The 16,453-nt window shown below is 38.4% G+C and overlaps 1 protein-coding gene across 1 annotated transcript; it reads left to right on the top strand.

Annotated features, from left to right (window-relative positions):
- Window positions 1–305: 305 nt before the first annotated feature.
- On the top strand, window positions 306–15,722 carry RSL24D1 (ribosomal L24 domain containing 1). The gene is made up of 6 exons (XM_004421596.3): window positions 306–469; window positions 4,889–5,002; window positions 7,007–7,079; window positions 11,899–11,962; window positions 13,749–13,834; window positions 15,281–15,722. The coding sequence occupies exons 1-6, from the start codon at window positions 389–391 to the stop codon at window positions 15,352–15,354; spliced, it is 492 nt and encodes a 163-aa protein (XP_004421653.1). The 5' UTR covers window positions 306–388; the 3' UTR covers window positions 15,355–15,722.
- The last annotated feature ends 731 nt before the right edge of the window (window positions 15,723–16,453 follow it).

Below are 16,453 nucleotides of genomic sequence, written 5' to 3'. Positions count from 1 at the left end.
TGTGGGAAGCCCCGTGGGGGGAGCACAAACCAAAGACAAGGTACAGAAGACAGGAGTAAATGCTGACGTTACAGGATATGGTAGACAGGAAAACCAGGCGCTACGTGAGCGGGTTCAGAAGGCGGCGCAGAGCCACATCTCACTTGCCCAGACAGGGCGGCCAGGCCGACTCTGCAGCTCTGCGCCTGCGCCAAACAGCAGCGCTTTTGCCCGCGCGGCCGCGGGGAGGCGCTGTCACATTCGGGTCGCTTTCCAGGGCCCCCCAGGAGCGAAGGACGCTCGCCTTTTCTGGGTCAGGAACTGGGAAGAGAATCACTTCCTGTGGCAGGACTACGTCACTTCCTTTCAAGTTCGGCGTTGGGCCGGTGCGTACCCACGCGGGTTCAACATGCGTATCGAGAAGTGTTATTTCTGTTCGGGGCCCATCTACCCCGGCCACGGCATGATGTTCGTCCGCAACGACTGCAAGGTGAGGCGGCCAAGACCAGCGGGCGCCGCTGTGCTGCGCGGGCCGAGGCGGCGCCGGCTCGGCGCGGGCTTCCTCCGCCCCTGCGGCGTTTGGCCCGGGGTTTCCGCGCTGCCCCCGCGACAGGGTGGTTTTGCGGCGAGCTGGGCCTCGACCTCTTCCCTGGGGAGTTTCTCCTTGCGGGCGTCCAGACCGGAGTTGTTCTCCAGGCCACCCTTGGGCGATGCTGGCTGCGATGAGCTTCAGGAGCGATCCCAGCCAGCGCCGGCGGGGAATCTGGGGGGCTCTTGGGGCGTTTGGCCAGTCTTGTACGTGGGCCAAGTTCTTCACTTCAGTCACCTTTGTCGAACGCGTGCCCATCGTTGCTAAGGTCCGTGTCCACAGAGACGAGTAAGACTTGGGACTGCCCATAGTGTGTAGAGGTTATAGAAATGTTGCTGATGGCTGAATAGTAAAGTTATGTATTATGAAGTTATTGGAGGTGAGTTGGAGAGGGTCGTATATGAAAAGGCTCAGAAAAAAGATGACATTTATCCTGGATCTTAAATTTTGCGTAAGAAAGCGAGGAGAAGGCATTCTAGGTGGAAGGAAAGGGATCAGTTTGAGCAAAGGCACAGAGCGGAGCAATTACTTTCCTCTGTTTTAGGAAGTGACTGGATTGTAGTTGGTGATAGAGGTTTGCAGTAGGGCTGTAAATACAAGTTTATATAGAAAAAGGTAGATCTATAAACATAAGATAGAAACATACAGATATAAGGCCTGGTTGTGAAAGACTGTGAATTTGCCTTCTCATAGCAGAATGAATCTCATTCCTCTGGTTTCTTTAACACATTGTTTCTCAGAATTTGACCTCTCTTATATTTGCCTCTGAATCACTGGGCACTTGTAAATAATAGATTCCTGATTTCCACTAGATTTATTGAATTGGAATCTTTGGGGGAAGGGGAAGAGGATCTAGGAATCAATATTTAACGAGGTGATTTTGACACACTAAAGAGTTGCAGTTCCTACTTCATGGCCTTATATCTATATTATAGACGGAAGACATTCACTTCGTTAAAGTAGGAGCAGGGCTTCTGGCTGAAATTGAGACACCAAAGCTGTGTTTGGGAACTTGAAAGAACATGCAGCAGATTTTGAATTCCTGCTCTCAGGAACACGATAAAACGTTTATAGAAATGAATGAAACGATTGCCAGGTTGGGGTCTAATTCACAGTGGGCAGTATGGCTTTGTAGATGATCTGGTCATTATGATTTTATGATTTTTGTCCATCAATGTTTGTCAACTGGGTATTGGAATTAGAACAGATCTTGAGAGCTACTAGAGATGGTGTTATCTGGCAGACACAGCGGAAGTTCAAGTTGATGAGGAAGTCTATATTGCTAGCATTGTTAAATTGGCTGAGAGCTAGCTTGCTCTAGGGAGGACCAGTGGATCCAGAACAGAGTTGCTTGGGGAAATAAGAAGTAGAGGCCCTGAAGTGCTATTGAAAACTGTCTCGGTTCTCCTGTGCTGATGATTCCCAAATCTTTATCTCCTTAGTTACAAGTCTGAGTTTTCCACTTGACAGAGAAATTGTTTGTACCTAACAGTGAGCCTACTGAAAGAGAGTCCCTTATTACCTCAAATCTTTTTGCTCTCTGAATTAATACCACTGTCATCTGCCTAGACAGTTTTGCTAGAAACATGAGAGTCATCTTTGAATCTTTCACCTTTTGTATCTAGTTATTGTCCTATCCGTTCTGCCTTTGCAAAGGATAGTGGTGTCTTTTTTTTCCTTCCCTCCTGTCCTGGTTCCAAATTAGGCACTTGTGTCACTTTCATAGCCTCCTAACTAGTCTTTATGCTCTTAGCTTTTGAGACCGTCTTCCATAGATGGTCCCCTCTTATGCTTCTTAGGTTGCTTCTTAAGGGTAGAATTAGTATTAATGCGGGCCGGCTCCGTGGCTTGGCGGTTAAGTGCGTGCGCTCCGCTGCTGGCAGCCCGGGTTCGGATCCCGAGCGCCCACCGACGCACCGCTTCTCCGACCATGCTGAGGCCGCGTCCCATGTACAGCAACTAGAAGGATGTGCATCTATGACATACAACTATCTACTGGGGCTTTGGGGGAAAAAAAAAAAAAAAAAAAGAATTAGTATTAATGCTCCATATTTTCACATAGTTTGCGAACAGGAAAAATATATACATCCTTAATGAATGCTTAATAAATGTTTGTTGAATTAGTGGAATAAGAAGGTGTTGAAGAACTTTGAGGCCGAGGTACTATTAGATAATTTTTTTTGCATATTGAAGACTGAGGATGATGCTAGAAGACTAGATTAAAAAGGAAATTTGAGCCTATGAAACTGTATCTCACACGTAGTCCATCCACAACCTACCCCACCGTATGTTTGACCACTTCCTTATTGTGTGTTTCCATATTAGTTTATACATGATTATTGTACAGGCATACCTCATTTTTTGTACTTTGCTTTATTGCGCTTCACAGATAATGCGTTTTTTATAAGACCTTTCACCAGCAAGAAGATTACAACTCGCTGAAGGCTTAGGTGATAGTTAGCATTTTCTAGCAATAAAGTATTTTTTAATTAAGGTATGTACATTGTTTTTTTAGACATAATAGACTTTAGCACACTTAATAGACTACAATATAGAATAAATGTAACTTTCATATGCACTGGGAAACCCAAAAATTCCTGCGACTCACTTTATTGTGATACTCGCCTTATTGTGGTGGTCTGAAACCGAACCTGTGATATCCCTGAGTGTGCCTGTATACAGTTTTATCCCGTTGTTTATATCCTAGTCTGATCTCCATCTCTCTTGTTTGCAAAGTGAGACTTGATCACGTTGCTAGTGTAAGCGTCTCAAGGTAGGATATCATGTTTTAATTCTTCTATACCCGTAGCACCTAGGACAACATCAGGCTCATAGTAGATGCTCCTTTTTGATGATTGAATCCCCTTCCCATCTCCAGTGACTCCAGTCTGTTCAGATGCTTCATGGGCTTTTCAGATAACATATATTAGCTAGGGAGTTCAAGTAGACTTCTCCTGTAACTTCCCATTGGCTCTCTTTGGAATTGAGAAGAGTCAGGACAAGTTCAAACCTCTCATTAGATATATCTCAGAAATGGGGATTTATCTATGAGTTATCTAGTAGTTATTAAACGTAGGAGGCTTTTACTTAAAAGGTAATAGTACTTAGGGCTGAAAAAACTCAAAGAAATTTTGCCAATAATGATTTCACAGTGAGTTACTCTGGGAGACTACAGTAGTTCTTATATTTTCTAGTTGCTTTGAAATTAATTCGAGAATGTAGACATGCTTTTACTCAAGTCTCTCAGGAGAGGGCTCTCTAGGAGGTGTGGGTCTAGTTTAGATTGAACTAATTTTGACCCTTTCTAAGAAAACAGTGTCCTAGTGTGTATAGTGACCTGTTTGAAGTTCCGCGTAGAACAAAGTATACATAAAATGAACACAGGCTTACTCTGATGTAGTCCTATTTGTTTATTTTTTCTTTTGTTTCCTTTGCTATATAGGCTTACTTAGTTTGGAATGTTTATACCTCATTTTGACCTATTTTTTTTATGGGTCACATTTTGGATATAGGTATGATAATTCCACTTAATTTTCTTTGCCAAGATCCATAAACTCACAGATTACTTTTTCTCTTCATATTTCCTTTAGTAATACACACATCCCTCTAGTAATACACACAATACAAATTGTAATATGTCCTAAGCCTTTACAAAGTACAAAATAATACATTTTAGACTTATATGAGTCCCAGTAAGCCATTTCAGGAGCACATTGAAGCATCATTAAATTGTAAGCACTATTAAAGGATCACATCTTTTGGGATGAAGGTGAAGAATTAAAGTAGTGAAGAATCTTCCTAGTAGATCTTTGAATAAACACTTCAGAAAACGAATCTATAGACAGTTTTAGTGCTTTTTTGAAATTATTTTGTGCAAGGATGGATAGAACCAAAGAGATTTCAGAATGGTGTTTGAAACTTAACCCCTATTGAGGTGTATAGAAAGTGAATTTTGAGAACTATTCTGAATTGAGAAGAGATTTAAATAAATGACTTTTCTTAAAATTCTTCCGTTCATTCAATATCATTGTAAGGTTTTACTGTTATTCTATAAAAATGGTAGTTTATAACTATATCTTCAGGGCCCTTAGCCTTTAGTTGTGATGATGTTTGATAGTCAAAAAATAGTTCAATTTCCATTTAGTCTGATATGTCTCACATATTTCTAAACAGTGTTGTGAGTAGGTAGAAGCACTTGTGAGTAAGAACCGTTGTCATTTCTCAGACTTCACAGTATATTTTGTCTGGTAGGGGTAATATCTTGTGATAGAAAAATTTTTAATATTGACTTTTCACTAGTTTAACTTATTTTTCTTGTAGGTGTTCAGATTCTGTAAATCCAAGTGTCATAAAAACTTTAAGAAGAAGCGCAATCCTCGCAAGGTCAGGTGGACTAAAGCATTCCGGAAGGCAGCTGGTAAAGAGCTTACAGTGGTGCGTACAATTAGCTATCAATACAGTTTTTACAGTTTTCAAAATTTTAATTTTTGGGGGGCAGGGAGGGATATGTGATTTAGTTAACTATAACAAGGCTTCCTATACCATGATTGATGAGTGACTTATTTGTATGTGGCTGTGGTAATAATTTCATTCTCACATGATCCTAAAAACCATAAATCTTTAGAATTCTGAAAAGAAAAAAAAATTCCTAATCCAGTTTGTATTTTTTCTTTTTTTTTTTTTGTGAGGAAGATCAACCCTGTGCTAACATCTGCCAATCCTCCTCTTTTTTTGCTGAGGAAGACTGGCCCTGGGCTAACATCCGTGCCCATCTTCCTCCACTTTATATGGGACGCCGCCACAGCATGGCTTAATAAGCGGTGCGTCGGTGCGCGCCCAGGATCCAAACCGGCGAACCCCGGGCCGCCGCAGCAGAGCACGCGCACTTAACCGCTTGCACCACCGGGCCGGCCCCCAGTTTGTATTTTTTCTTATTCTCAAGAAACTTTTTTGCTCCTGCAAACAAGGGGGGAAATCATTTAAATGGATTGGGGCAAAGTTGGAAATTGCTACTTAGAGATTTTGAGAGGAAGTTAAAAGATTAATTAAAGCATTCTTGAAAATGAGAGAGGGCTCAGATTAGGTTTGTAATAGACTCATTTATCAGTTTCTAGATTTCCTTAGGGAGACTTTGTGTCTGAGAGCAGAGAAATTAATTAGTAATGTTGGTGTAAGGAGGAATAGTGGGAAGCTGGGTGAGGGAATTTCATGAGGTGAGCCCCCATCGTCATGCTGCTATTACTGAATTGGTAGAAGGACCTGGTGAAGCTTGTCCACATTTGACCCCTGTAAAGGGAGGAGGTGAAAGCTGCTGCGCAGGCTCCCTTTGAGGGAGGAAGATCTTTAAACTGTCCTCTCCCTCCATGACTTCCTCTACCCCGAAATCCATGACGTCTTTCCTGCCTCTCTGTTCCTTGAGGGCAATATCTAAGCAGTTGCCATGAAGCCCTTTCCCAGCTTCCTTAACACCAGAGGTTTTCAATGAATGTAAAGAATATTTTTTGACAAAAGTGCAATGACAAATCACAATTATAGTCACAAAAATAATTTTCAGTATGGACAAGAAGAAATATAGTACCTCAAATGCAGGTGGCAAGTGTATGAGTGAAGAAAGGATGCCAGTCGGTCATTTGCTGGTGACCAGTTACCTTGTCATGGCTGAAGTTGCTGTGATCTGAACAGGAGCGTGTGTATATAAATGAAATAGCTAAATACAGAGTTAGTGCTGTTCCACATGCCTAAGTCCGATAGATTTGAAAACCAAGAGATACCTGTAGTTTTTCCAAGAAAGCTGTAGCTTTTCCAAAATTGTTTTGCATGTTTTGAGATAAATAGGATCATTAACTGTCAAAATACCAACTATGTTTGGAGGAGACCTGAAGAATTTCAGGGTGAAGCTTATGTCATGCAGCGCAGCACCACATTTATTTGAAGATGTGTAGTTTCACACCTTTATGCTATAACACAAAGGTATATAGCTATTGAAATATATAAACATGCAAAGCATTTAGGTTGAACCGTATGAAATTCTCAATGCTTGACTCTTTTTGATATATGAAAAATTGCAGTTTCATATGGTTTATCCTAATACAAAGTTTTCTGGCTGTGAGTCTCATCTAGGAATGGGAAATCAGGGAAGCTTTTCAGTGTGTTTCTAATCCCCATGATTGTTATACGCCCCTCTGAGGGACGGGGGTGGTACTGTCCATCCCTTGAGACTCATTTGTATATAGAGATGTTTTCAGCATGGCTGTCTTGTAGATTGTGGTGTGTAAAGGAGAAAAGTTTGACAACTTGTATTTTCTGGGATCACCCCGGGGGGAATCTTAATGTGTGTCCATGGTTTGAAACACTAGGAACTTTTGTGAAAAGGAGAATAAGTTTTAAGACATGCTTCCTTTCTACCTCTTTTAAAACTGTATTTTTCCCACTTTACAGGATAATTCATTTGAATTTGAAAAACGTAGAAATGAACCTGTCAAATACCAGCGAGAGCTATGGAATAAAACTAGTAAGTCACAAGGGAATACTAGGAATTTTCAGGAGAGACTTGTTTGGGATTTAGCCATAACTTGAATGTCAGTTTGTTATTTAAGTATTAAATTTCTTCTCCTTTTCATTGGTTAGCTTTAATTATTTTATTCTTATTTTAATTGTTCTGTTGTATTTGTGTCTTTTATTATAAGCTACCCAAAATCCTTTTCAGAATTGGCTGATGTATCCATTATAAAAATAATGTAATTATTAAATTTGACATTATTTGAAGTGCCTACACAAAGATATCAAAACATCCAAAAATTTGAAAAAAATAGATATGGAGAATAGTTTTTTGGGGTGAGTGTGGCATGGTTAAAATATACACAAAACCTAACACACTTTATAAGTTTAGATAATTTGGTTTAGGGATATAAACATTGTATTGTGTCTACCTTATAAAATTTATGCTCCTGTAAAATTAAAAAGTTTAGTGCTTAAGGTGATAATTATGAATTTTCTAAGAGAACTTTTAAGTGTTTGACTTAGGTAAAAATGAAGCTAGAGGCTACTGAAATCAAAAGCAATAATATCTATCTAATTCTTGTCTTTTTTTTTTCCTGAAGTAGGCAGAGACTTTAATGAAAAAAAAATCCCATATATAATAAAACTTTGTTCCTTCAGCTAGCTTGTAGATTCCATTGTGTCTATGTGTGTTTGAGGCCCTTGGTCCTCCCTTTTCTTCCCCTAATCACTGCCTTATGCAGCCTGTAGCCATTTCTAGTCTTGAGTGTGGAGGTGACGTAGTTTAACTAGACGTCCATAAGACTTAGAATTCTGCAAATGTTATCAGTCTCTAATGGATCACAGGCAGGGCATTCCTTTCAAGACCTTTTCCCCAGTCAGTCATAAGACTTCAGGGAGGAATTGAAAAGTTATGGGCCTTTGTAGTAGTTATTTGACACCCTCTAAAGCTTTCTTTTCCTGGACTGTGTGGAGAAATCAGAGTCCATATTAGGAATTGCCTATTCCACATAGCCCTGAGTATTCTGCTCCTTGGGTTTTTTTTTTTTTTTTTTTTTTTTTTTTAAATAAGGTCTTTCTCTTCTGTTTTGTAATTAGAGGAAGAGTTAGTTTTTGAAAAGCAGTTGATTTCATTGGGCTTATTTGGTAAGGAAGTAACACTGACTCAAACTCAAGGATTTCTGAAGAGATTAATAACTTCATAAGATTCTTTTTTATATTGAGGTATAGTTGACATATAACATTAGTTTCAGGTGTATAATGTAATGATTTGATATTTGTATATATTGTAAAATGATCACCACAATAAGTCTAGTTAACATCATCACCACACATAGTTACAAATATTGATTCCAAAAGGCACTCTTGTCAAGGACGTTATAGGAAGGTCCTAAAGCATTTCTGGACCCCGCTGAGTTCTATTTCATTTTGGCCTTTGTTTTTTTGTTACTACTTGAAGATAACAGCTCCAGATCGTTTTTACATATTTTATAACTGCTTTTATTTGTTGGGTATTCAGCTTGATGTTAAAACTGAGTGCGTATCTTATTTTAGTCGTGTGTGGATATTCAGTTACTGTGACCCTCCATACTGGTTTGTTATTTACTTTGCTTGTGAGAAATACTGTTGGGTTCTGTAAGACTTCATATACTTTAACAGTAAGCACTGACTCTATCATACAAAGATGAACAGGGCACACACAGTCCCTGCCCTCTTGGTGCATTTTACTGAGTACTCCTGTTTTATTGTTTTTGTTAGAGGGTAGTTGCTTCAGGTATTATCACAGAGTCTCATTCTCTTGCCCACTCATTTATAGATCTGTAAATTTGTAAGAAGCAGTTCTCTATTAAGTTTTTTTTTCCTGCACAGATTCTGTTGTCCTTTCATATTTGAATCCTACAAATAGACTTTTCAAAGATCTGGGTAGACAGTGTGAATCTTTTGAAACTTAAAACTATTTCCTACTGGTTTATACAATTAATACAAGTTGTTAATAGTGTTCCAGAAAGATACATTACTCTTCTAGAAGATTTGTTGATGCCCCACACCCCCTGTTTCAGTATCATGTTGTCTGTAAACTAGCTGTTGACAATAGTTTTATATTCCGATATCTAATTGTGTGAAGATGTGGCCTGAGCAACCTTTGTTAAGATGCTCATGTCCACAGAAACAGTAGAACTTCAAAAGCAAGAATACTAGGAAGAATAGTTTGTATTTTATCCCTCATGTCTCTCTGTATTGCTGATCAATTTTGAACGTCTATCAGATGCTGCTGCTTTTTTTTTTTTTTTTTTTCTGTGAGGAAGATCAGCCCTGAGCTAACATCTGATGCCATCCTCCTTTTTCTGAGGAAGACTGACCCTGGGCTAACATCCATGCCCATCTTCCTCCACTTTATATGGGACGCCGCCACAGCATGGCTTGTCAAGCGGTGCGTCGGTGCGTGCCCAGGATCTGAACCGGCGAACCCCGGGCCGCCGCGGCAGAGCGCTCGCACTTAACTGCTTGCGCCACGGGGCTGGCCCCTATCAGATGCTTCTTACGTTTAAAATTTTTCAGTCTGAAATAGTTGGAAATGCAGCGTCTTATTCTTTGTAAAGAATTTACCTGCCATTTGTGTTTATTTCCCTTCTGAGTAACTTTAAGCTGTGGAATTGCTTCTGAGTACTAGGACTTGGCCTTATCATTTTTGCTGAAAGACAAAGGAAAAAAACGTTACATATCCAGCATATTATTAATTCGAAGCTACAGCATGTGCAGATTTTAGAGTTGACATTGTCTTAGACTTATTCATACAAACATTGTCTTAATAGCAGTGGCCCCATGGGGCCTTCTGGGTAAAATGCAGATTCTTTTACAGTATGTCTGGGTGGGTCCTAAGATTCTGCATTTCTAACAAACTCCCAGGTAATGCCAATGTTACTGGTCCTCAGACTACATTTAAAAAGTTTTTTATTTTGGCATAATTTCAGTCTGAACAGAAAAGTTGCAGGAGTAGAATTCTCTGATATCCTTCATCTAGATTCCCCAGATGTTAACATTTTATTAAATTTTATTTTTTTAAATTTTATTTTTATTTATTTTTTGCTGAGGAAGATTCCCCCTAACATCTGTGCCAGTCTTCTCTCTTCTGTATGTGGGTCGCTACCACAGCAAGGCCATTGACGAGTGGTGTAGGTCCGCGCCCGGGAACCAAACCCAGGCTGCCAAAGCAGATTGCACTGAACTTAACCACTAGGCCATGGGGCCAGCCCCCACATTTTATTAAATTTACCTTTTCTTTCCTCCTCCTCCTCTCTCTCTCTTTCCTTCCTTCTATAATTTTTTTCTGAACTAAGTTGCATATATAATGCTTCTTTATCCCTAAATAGTTTAATATATATTTCCTAAAAATAGAACATTCTCTCATATAACCACAGTGCAATTATTAAAAGAAATTAACATTGATACAATATTACCTAATCTCAGACCTATTTAGGTTTCTCTAATTGTCCCAATAATATCCTTTATTGCAGAAGTTGTAAGAATAGTACATGTCACGTCTCTTTGGATTTGGAACAGTTCCTGAGTTTGTTTTTATATTTCAAGACATTGACAGTTTTGAAGAATATGAGCCAGGTGTTTGGTACAAAATCCCTTAATTGAGTTTTGTCTGATGCTTCCTCAAGGTTAGATTTGGGTAATGTACATTTGGCAGGAACACCACAGACATGATGCTGAGTTCTCGTCATTGTGTAGCGTCAGGAGGCTCCTGCTGTCCATTAGTCTGTTACTGGCAATGTTGACTTTGATTATTGGTCAAGGAGGAGTCTAGCAGTTTTCTCCACTGTAAAGTTAGTATCTTACCCTTGATGATTAATAATTATGTTGTGGGGAGATACTTTAAGACTATGTGAGTATCCTGTTATTCATCAGATCCACAGACTATACTTCAAGAAGCTAGATTGGGAGTTGTGCTGTGCAGTATGCCAGCCTAGTCACAGGGGCTACTGAGCACTTGAAATGTGGCTCGTCTGAATTGAGATGTGCTGTAAATGTAAAACACATGCTGGATTTTGAAGACTTAGTATGAAAACAAGCATAAAATGTCTCAGTAATAATTTATATTGATTACATGTTGAAATGACAGTATTTTGGATATGTTGGGTTAAAAAAAATATATCATTACATTTCAACCTGTTCCTTTTTTTTTAAATGTGACTACTAGAAAATTTAAAATTACATATGTGGTTTCTTTTATATTGGACAGTGCTGATATAGATTCTAGAGCATAGGTGGACTCAGCTCCCTTATAGCCAAGGCTCCTGTACATATTTTCCAAAATAATTGGATTTTAGTGGTTGAGAACGTGGCAAATTGACTGGTTCAATTTTGACTGATTGACAAGTTCATTCTACCAATATTCATCATGTGCAGATCTATCCCACGCACTTGAAGAAAAAGTGGTGTTATGACTGGAAAGGTGCTGTCTTTATGGATATGACAAGCTAAGAATGAGATTAGTAGCCATTAATCCGTGTTCATTGTAGAATAAAATTTGAAAAGCACTGGATTGGTTTAAAGTAGAAGGAAAATTTAGTAGCAATAAAGGCTTTTGCAAAATGAAAATTAGAGAGGGGTTACTTGTGAAAGATAGTCAAAGTGATATAAGCCAAGAGTACATACCTTCTTCAGTTAGTTTAGTAGGGATCGTTTTTGCAATGAGTTTTTTCATTTAATCCATTTCTAAATCACAATAAAGAATAAAGGAATGATTGTTAAAGCTCTTGTTGATTATAATCATCCTGCTTGAAGGAGCATAAATTTGCTAACTTTTATGAATTTTTTTGTAGTTGATGCAATGAAGAGAGTCGAAGAGATCAAACAGAAACGCCAAGCTAAATTTATAATGAACAGGTATGAATATATGTATTGAGTAGCTCTTGGAAAAATAATTACTAGTAGAAATCTAGAGACTCTTTTTTTTCACTTAATTTTCACACAGCTTCAGACTTACAAAAACTTGCAATAATAGTATAAAGAACTCTTGTATATTCTATTAGCATTTCACCACTTTTACTTTATCCTTGTTTCTGTATAGTAGGTTGAAGATATTTTGCTCTTTTTCTCCTAAGTATACTTCAGCGTATATCTAAAAATATGAACAAGCTCTTATATAACCACAGTATAGTTATCAAAATCAGGAAATTAATATTGATATAATACCATTATATAATCTACAGACCTTATTCAGATTTCACCAGTTGTTCCAGTAATGTCCTTCATAGCAACAGAAAATCCTGGATCATGCGTTACATTTAGTGGTCATATCTCCTCAACTCCTTTAATCTGGATAGTTTCTTTTCTTTGTCTTAAATGACATTGACATTTTTAAAGGGTACAGGTCCATTATCTTATAGAACGTTCCTCAATTTGGGTTTGTCTGCTGTTTTCCTCATGATTAGATTCAGGTTAGGGACCTTTGGCCAGAAATGATGTGTGTCCTTATGCATCATAGCAGGAGGCACATGTCGTCCCTTACCAGTGATGTTAACTTTGATCACTTGGTTAAGGTGGTGTCTGCCAGTTTTCTCCACTGGAGAGTTACCATTTCTTTCTCCTTTTTAGTCAGTACCTATCTTGGGGGAGATACATTGAGACTCGGCAGAGAGCCTGGTACTCCTCAAACTGGTACCTATTGGTTTTAGCATCCATTAGAGTCTTGTCTGAATCTTTTATTGTGGTCATTGCCAAATGGTGATTTTTCTAATTCATTCATTTCTTCTACATTTATTAGTTAGCTTTCTCATGTAAAAGAGCTTTTCCCTTCTCCTCAATTTCAAAATTTATTCCTTTATTCATTCATATCATATCTGTGTGTATTTATTGATTCTTATGGTATTCAATAGATTATAATTCTTTGTCATAACTTATTTTGATGTTGTAAGTACCCCAGGCCAGTGGGAGTTTGTTCAGGAGGGCTCCTGTGTCATTTTGATAGTTCCTTCTCATTTTTTGAGAGCTTTCTTGTTTTATGGCTATCAAGAGGTTCTAGCCTCATCTTGTACTTTCCCTGCCCAAGTCTGGAATAGGTTATTTCTTTAACGCAGGGGCATTAGTTTTTGATCTTATCACTATGGAAGTCTGTCATAGAAAAGGAACATGTGCTCACAGCTTTCTGGCTTCAAAAAAATGTTAAAGCATTACAGAAAAGGGGCTAAATGTTTGAGAACTACTCTGTTAGCATTTTTGTTGAGTGTTTTATGTGTTTTGTGCTCTTGTAATTAATGATTTAAAAAAGGTAACAAAGAGACTTCTTTCTTTGAGGAAAAAAGATCTAGGCACTTTAACAGTTATAGATTTGCACTATACGTGTATAATAGACACTGATTTCTGAGATTGATTGAATTCTGAGTTAATTCTTTGCTTCGTTCACATTCCTTCTTTCACTCAGCAAATATATTGAACCCTCCTCCACCTCCCTAATTTTATTCCCAACTAGGCACTAGAGATACAGTGAATGAACAAGTTGGTAGTGTAGGAATCCTATTTTAAGCTAATTAGGAACTGGAAAATAATTTTGAGATCACATTCTTCATCTGTGTGGCTAATTTAATAAAATTTGTTTTTATAAGTTATGAATTAATGTCTTTTAAAGAAGTTTTAATAACTGAAATTTTCACCGTGATGTGTTTTATTCTAGGTTGAAGAAAAATAAAGAACTGCAGAAAGTTCAGGACATCAAAGAAGTCAAGCAGAACATCCATCTCATCCGGGCCCCTGTTGCAGGTAAGTGCTGCATTGCACAGGAGGTTCTTTGCTTTTAGTAGAGAGATGAAAAAATCTGGATTTTTGTGGTCTGTATAATTGGATACTAACCAACTTTTTAAGGTCATTTTTTCATATAACTATTATCTTTCAGTCCACTTGTGATATGACTTGGTTTATAAAAATATTTAGTATATTTCCCAGTTCCAGTCAGTTTGTTGCAGGTGCTTTTCTTTTCTACTTCCGTAGAATCCTGTCTTCTGTAAGATACGTGCCCAAGTTAATCAAAATAACTTGAATAATAATTTCATAGATGATTTTGCCTCATATCTGTTTTTATTAAAGGATGATGTTTTATATTTCTCTTTTTTTTTTTTTTGGTGAGGAGATCAGCCCTGTGCTAACATCTGCCGATCTTCCTCTTTTTTTGCTGAGGAAGACTGGCCCTGGGCTAACATCTGTGCCCATCTTCCTCCACTTTATATGGGACGCCGTCACAGCATGGCTTGCCAAGCAGTGCGTCGGTGCGAGCCGGGGATCCGAACTGGTGAACCCCGGGCCGCCAGAGTGGAGTGCGCACACTTAACTGCTTGCGCCGCCGGGCCGGCCCTGTTTTATATTTCGTTATATTGTGTATCAGGCCCTTTGAGTCTGGGCCTCTGTTCTTTAGTAGCTCTCCAGGTGATACTGATACTGAAGTTTGAGAACTACAGTTTTGTATTAAAACCTTCTCTTTGTGCTGATGTAACTTACTGGTAGTCACTCATTTGGGCGGTTGTTCGTGTGCATAGTTTCTTTTGTGAGGTGCTAGAAAACCAGTCTTTTACCCAGCTGGCACCAAGTACAATCTGTTTTATAATTTACTTATGCAGATTACTTAAAGGGAGAGAAATTTTGGTGAGATTTAGTTGAAGACTTGATTCCTGAATGATTGCATGCCTGAACCTTAGTAAAGGTCAAATTCTGTCACCATACATTGAGTAGATTTGTGTAAGAGTCCTACCTAGGTTATTTTTTTACCAAATTAATTAAAACAAAATAGACAAAATCCTGGAGCATTTGTTTCATATATAGATGATATGGAATGAACTGTTATCTAAATTTTTAGGGAACCCTCTTTGAGGTAGGTAGTACATTGTGAAGAACAGGGATTCTGGATCCAGGGCCAGGGTTCCAATCCCAGCTCTTTGACTTACTAGCTGAGAGACCTGGGGCAGATTCATCTGTCTCTGTACCTCAGTTTTCTCATCTATAAAATACAGGTTGTTATTAGGGTGAAATGAGCAAATGTGTGTAGAACTCTTACGTTATGGGTGGCATATCATAAAACCTGTGTAAGTTTGCTATTCTTAAATTTCTTAGAAATGGCTAATGTTTTAAAATGTCCAAGATCCTTTATATAAAGTGTTGATATGAGTCTGCAAGGTCACATGGAATTGATAAAGGTTTTTATTTTTTTTTTTAAAGGCAAAGGAAAGCAGCTGGAAGAAAAAATGGTCCAGAAATTACAACAGGATGTGGACATGGAAGATGTTTCATAAAAATCTCAGTATCTGTAACCGTTTCTATAAGTGCGTTTGAAAATCTCCTTTGGAAACTTAGAACTTCTGAATTATCAGTTTGTTTTTTATGTAAGGTTATGCAGTATGAAAGGTGATTAAAAATATGTCTTTCCTACATTGCTATCTGAAAATTGTCAGATAGTATGGACGTTAGATTGCATCTCACTGTTAAACCTTCGCTGATATACTTATGTAAATCATGAAAATTCTGTTTGTAAATACAGAAATGAATTGTGGACATAAAATGGTCATGCCATTTGGATAATGGCACTAGGCTGCATTTATGTAATAACTAATGACAAAAATTCATGGCTAGTGATATATAAAATAAAATTTTCTTTGCAGTAGGATATTCCCTTTATTAATGTTATAGAAGGGATACAACGAGGAGCTGACAACCTGTATGATAATTAGCCTCAAGTAATATCTTTAAATTCCTTGTTTTGGTTTTTTGGTATCTTAGAAGATCATAATGGCCTCATATATTGAAACCTAATTATGTTGGACTGTTTGACGTAGTCTAACTGTTCTGAGAGGTAGTTTGGATGTTGGAGGTGAGAGCTGAATTTCTGTTCCTGAAATGGCACTATGCTCTGTAATTTCCACTGTGGCGAATACTCATTTCTATTTTGAGATTCCTGATAAAACAAGCTTTATTTTTCCTGCTTAGCAACGATTTAGAAGCAGAGGAATCCCAGTGCATTTTAAGATTTGTTGTGTTGTGTAAGGTTTTGTTTTAAAAAGCTCCTAATTGTTGGGGCCGGCCCAGTGGTGCAGCAGTTAAGTGCTCGTGCTCTGCTTTGGCGGCCCAGGGTTCGCAGATTTGGATCCCGGGTGCGCACTGACGTAACGCTTGTCAAGCCGTGCTGTGGCGGCATCCCATATAAAGTAGAGGAAGATGGGCACGGATGTTAGCCCAGGGCCAATCTTCCTCAGCAAAAAAAAGAGGAGGATTGGCAACAGATGTTAGCTCAGGGCTAATCTTCCTCTCACACACACAAAAAGCTCCTAATTCTCTATGGTTAGAGCATCTGTCCATTATTTGCACATAAAATAAAATCATTTCTAAAGTAAGTAC

This window comes from Ceratotherium simum, chromosome 3 (genome assembly GCF_057802395.1).
Source record: "Ceratotherium simum simum isolate JZ-2026a chromosome 3, ASM5780239v1, whole genome shotgun sequence".
NCBI classification, from domain to species: Eukaryota; Metazoa; Chordata; class Mammalia; order Perissodactyla; family Rhinocerotidae; genus Ceratotherium; species Ceratotherium simum.
This window is presented reverse-complemented; position numbering and strand designations above follow the sequence as displayed.

What these genes read in the sequence shown, in the direction of transcription:
- RSL24D1 (XM_004421596.3), top strand. Translation starts at nt 389, where the DNA reads ATGCGTATCGAGAAGTGTTATTTCTGTTCGGGGCCCATCTACCCCGGC. An exon ending in CTGGTAAAGAGCTTACAGTG is followed by an intron (nt 5,003 to 7,006) that starts GTGCGTACAATT and finishes CCCACTTTACAG; the next exon opens with GATAATTCATTTGAATTTGA. An exon ending in AGAGCTATGGAATAAAACTA is followed by an intron (nt 7,080 to 11,898) that starts GTAAGTCACAAG and finishes ATTTTTTTGTAG; the next exon opens with TTGATGCAATGAAGAGAGTC.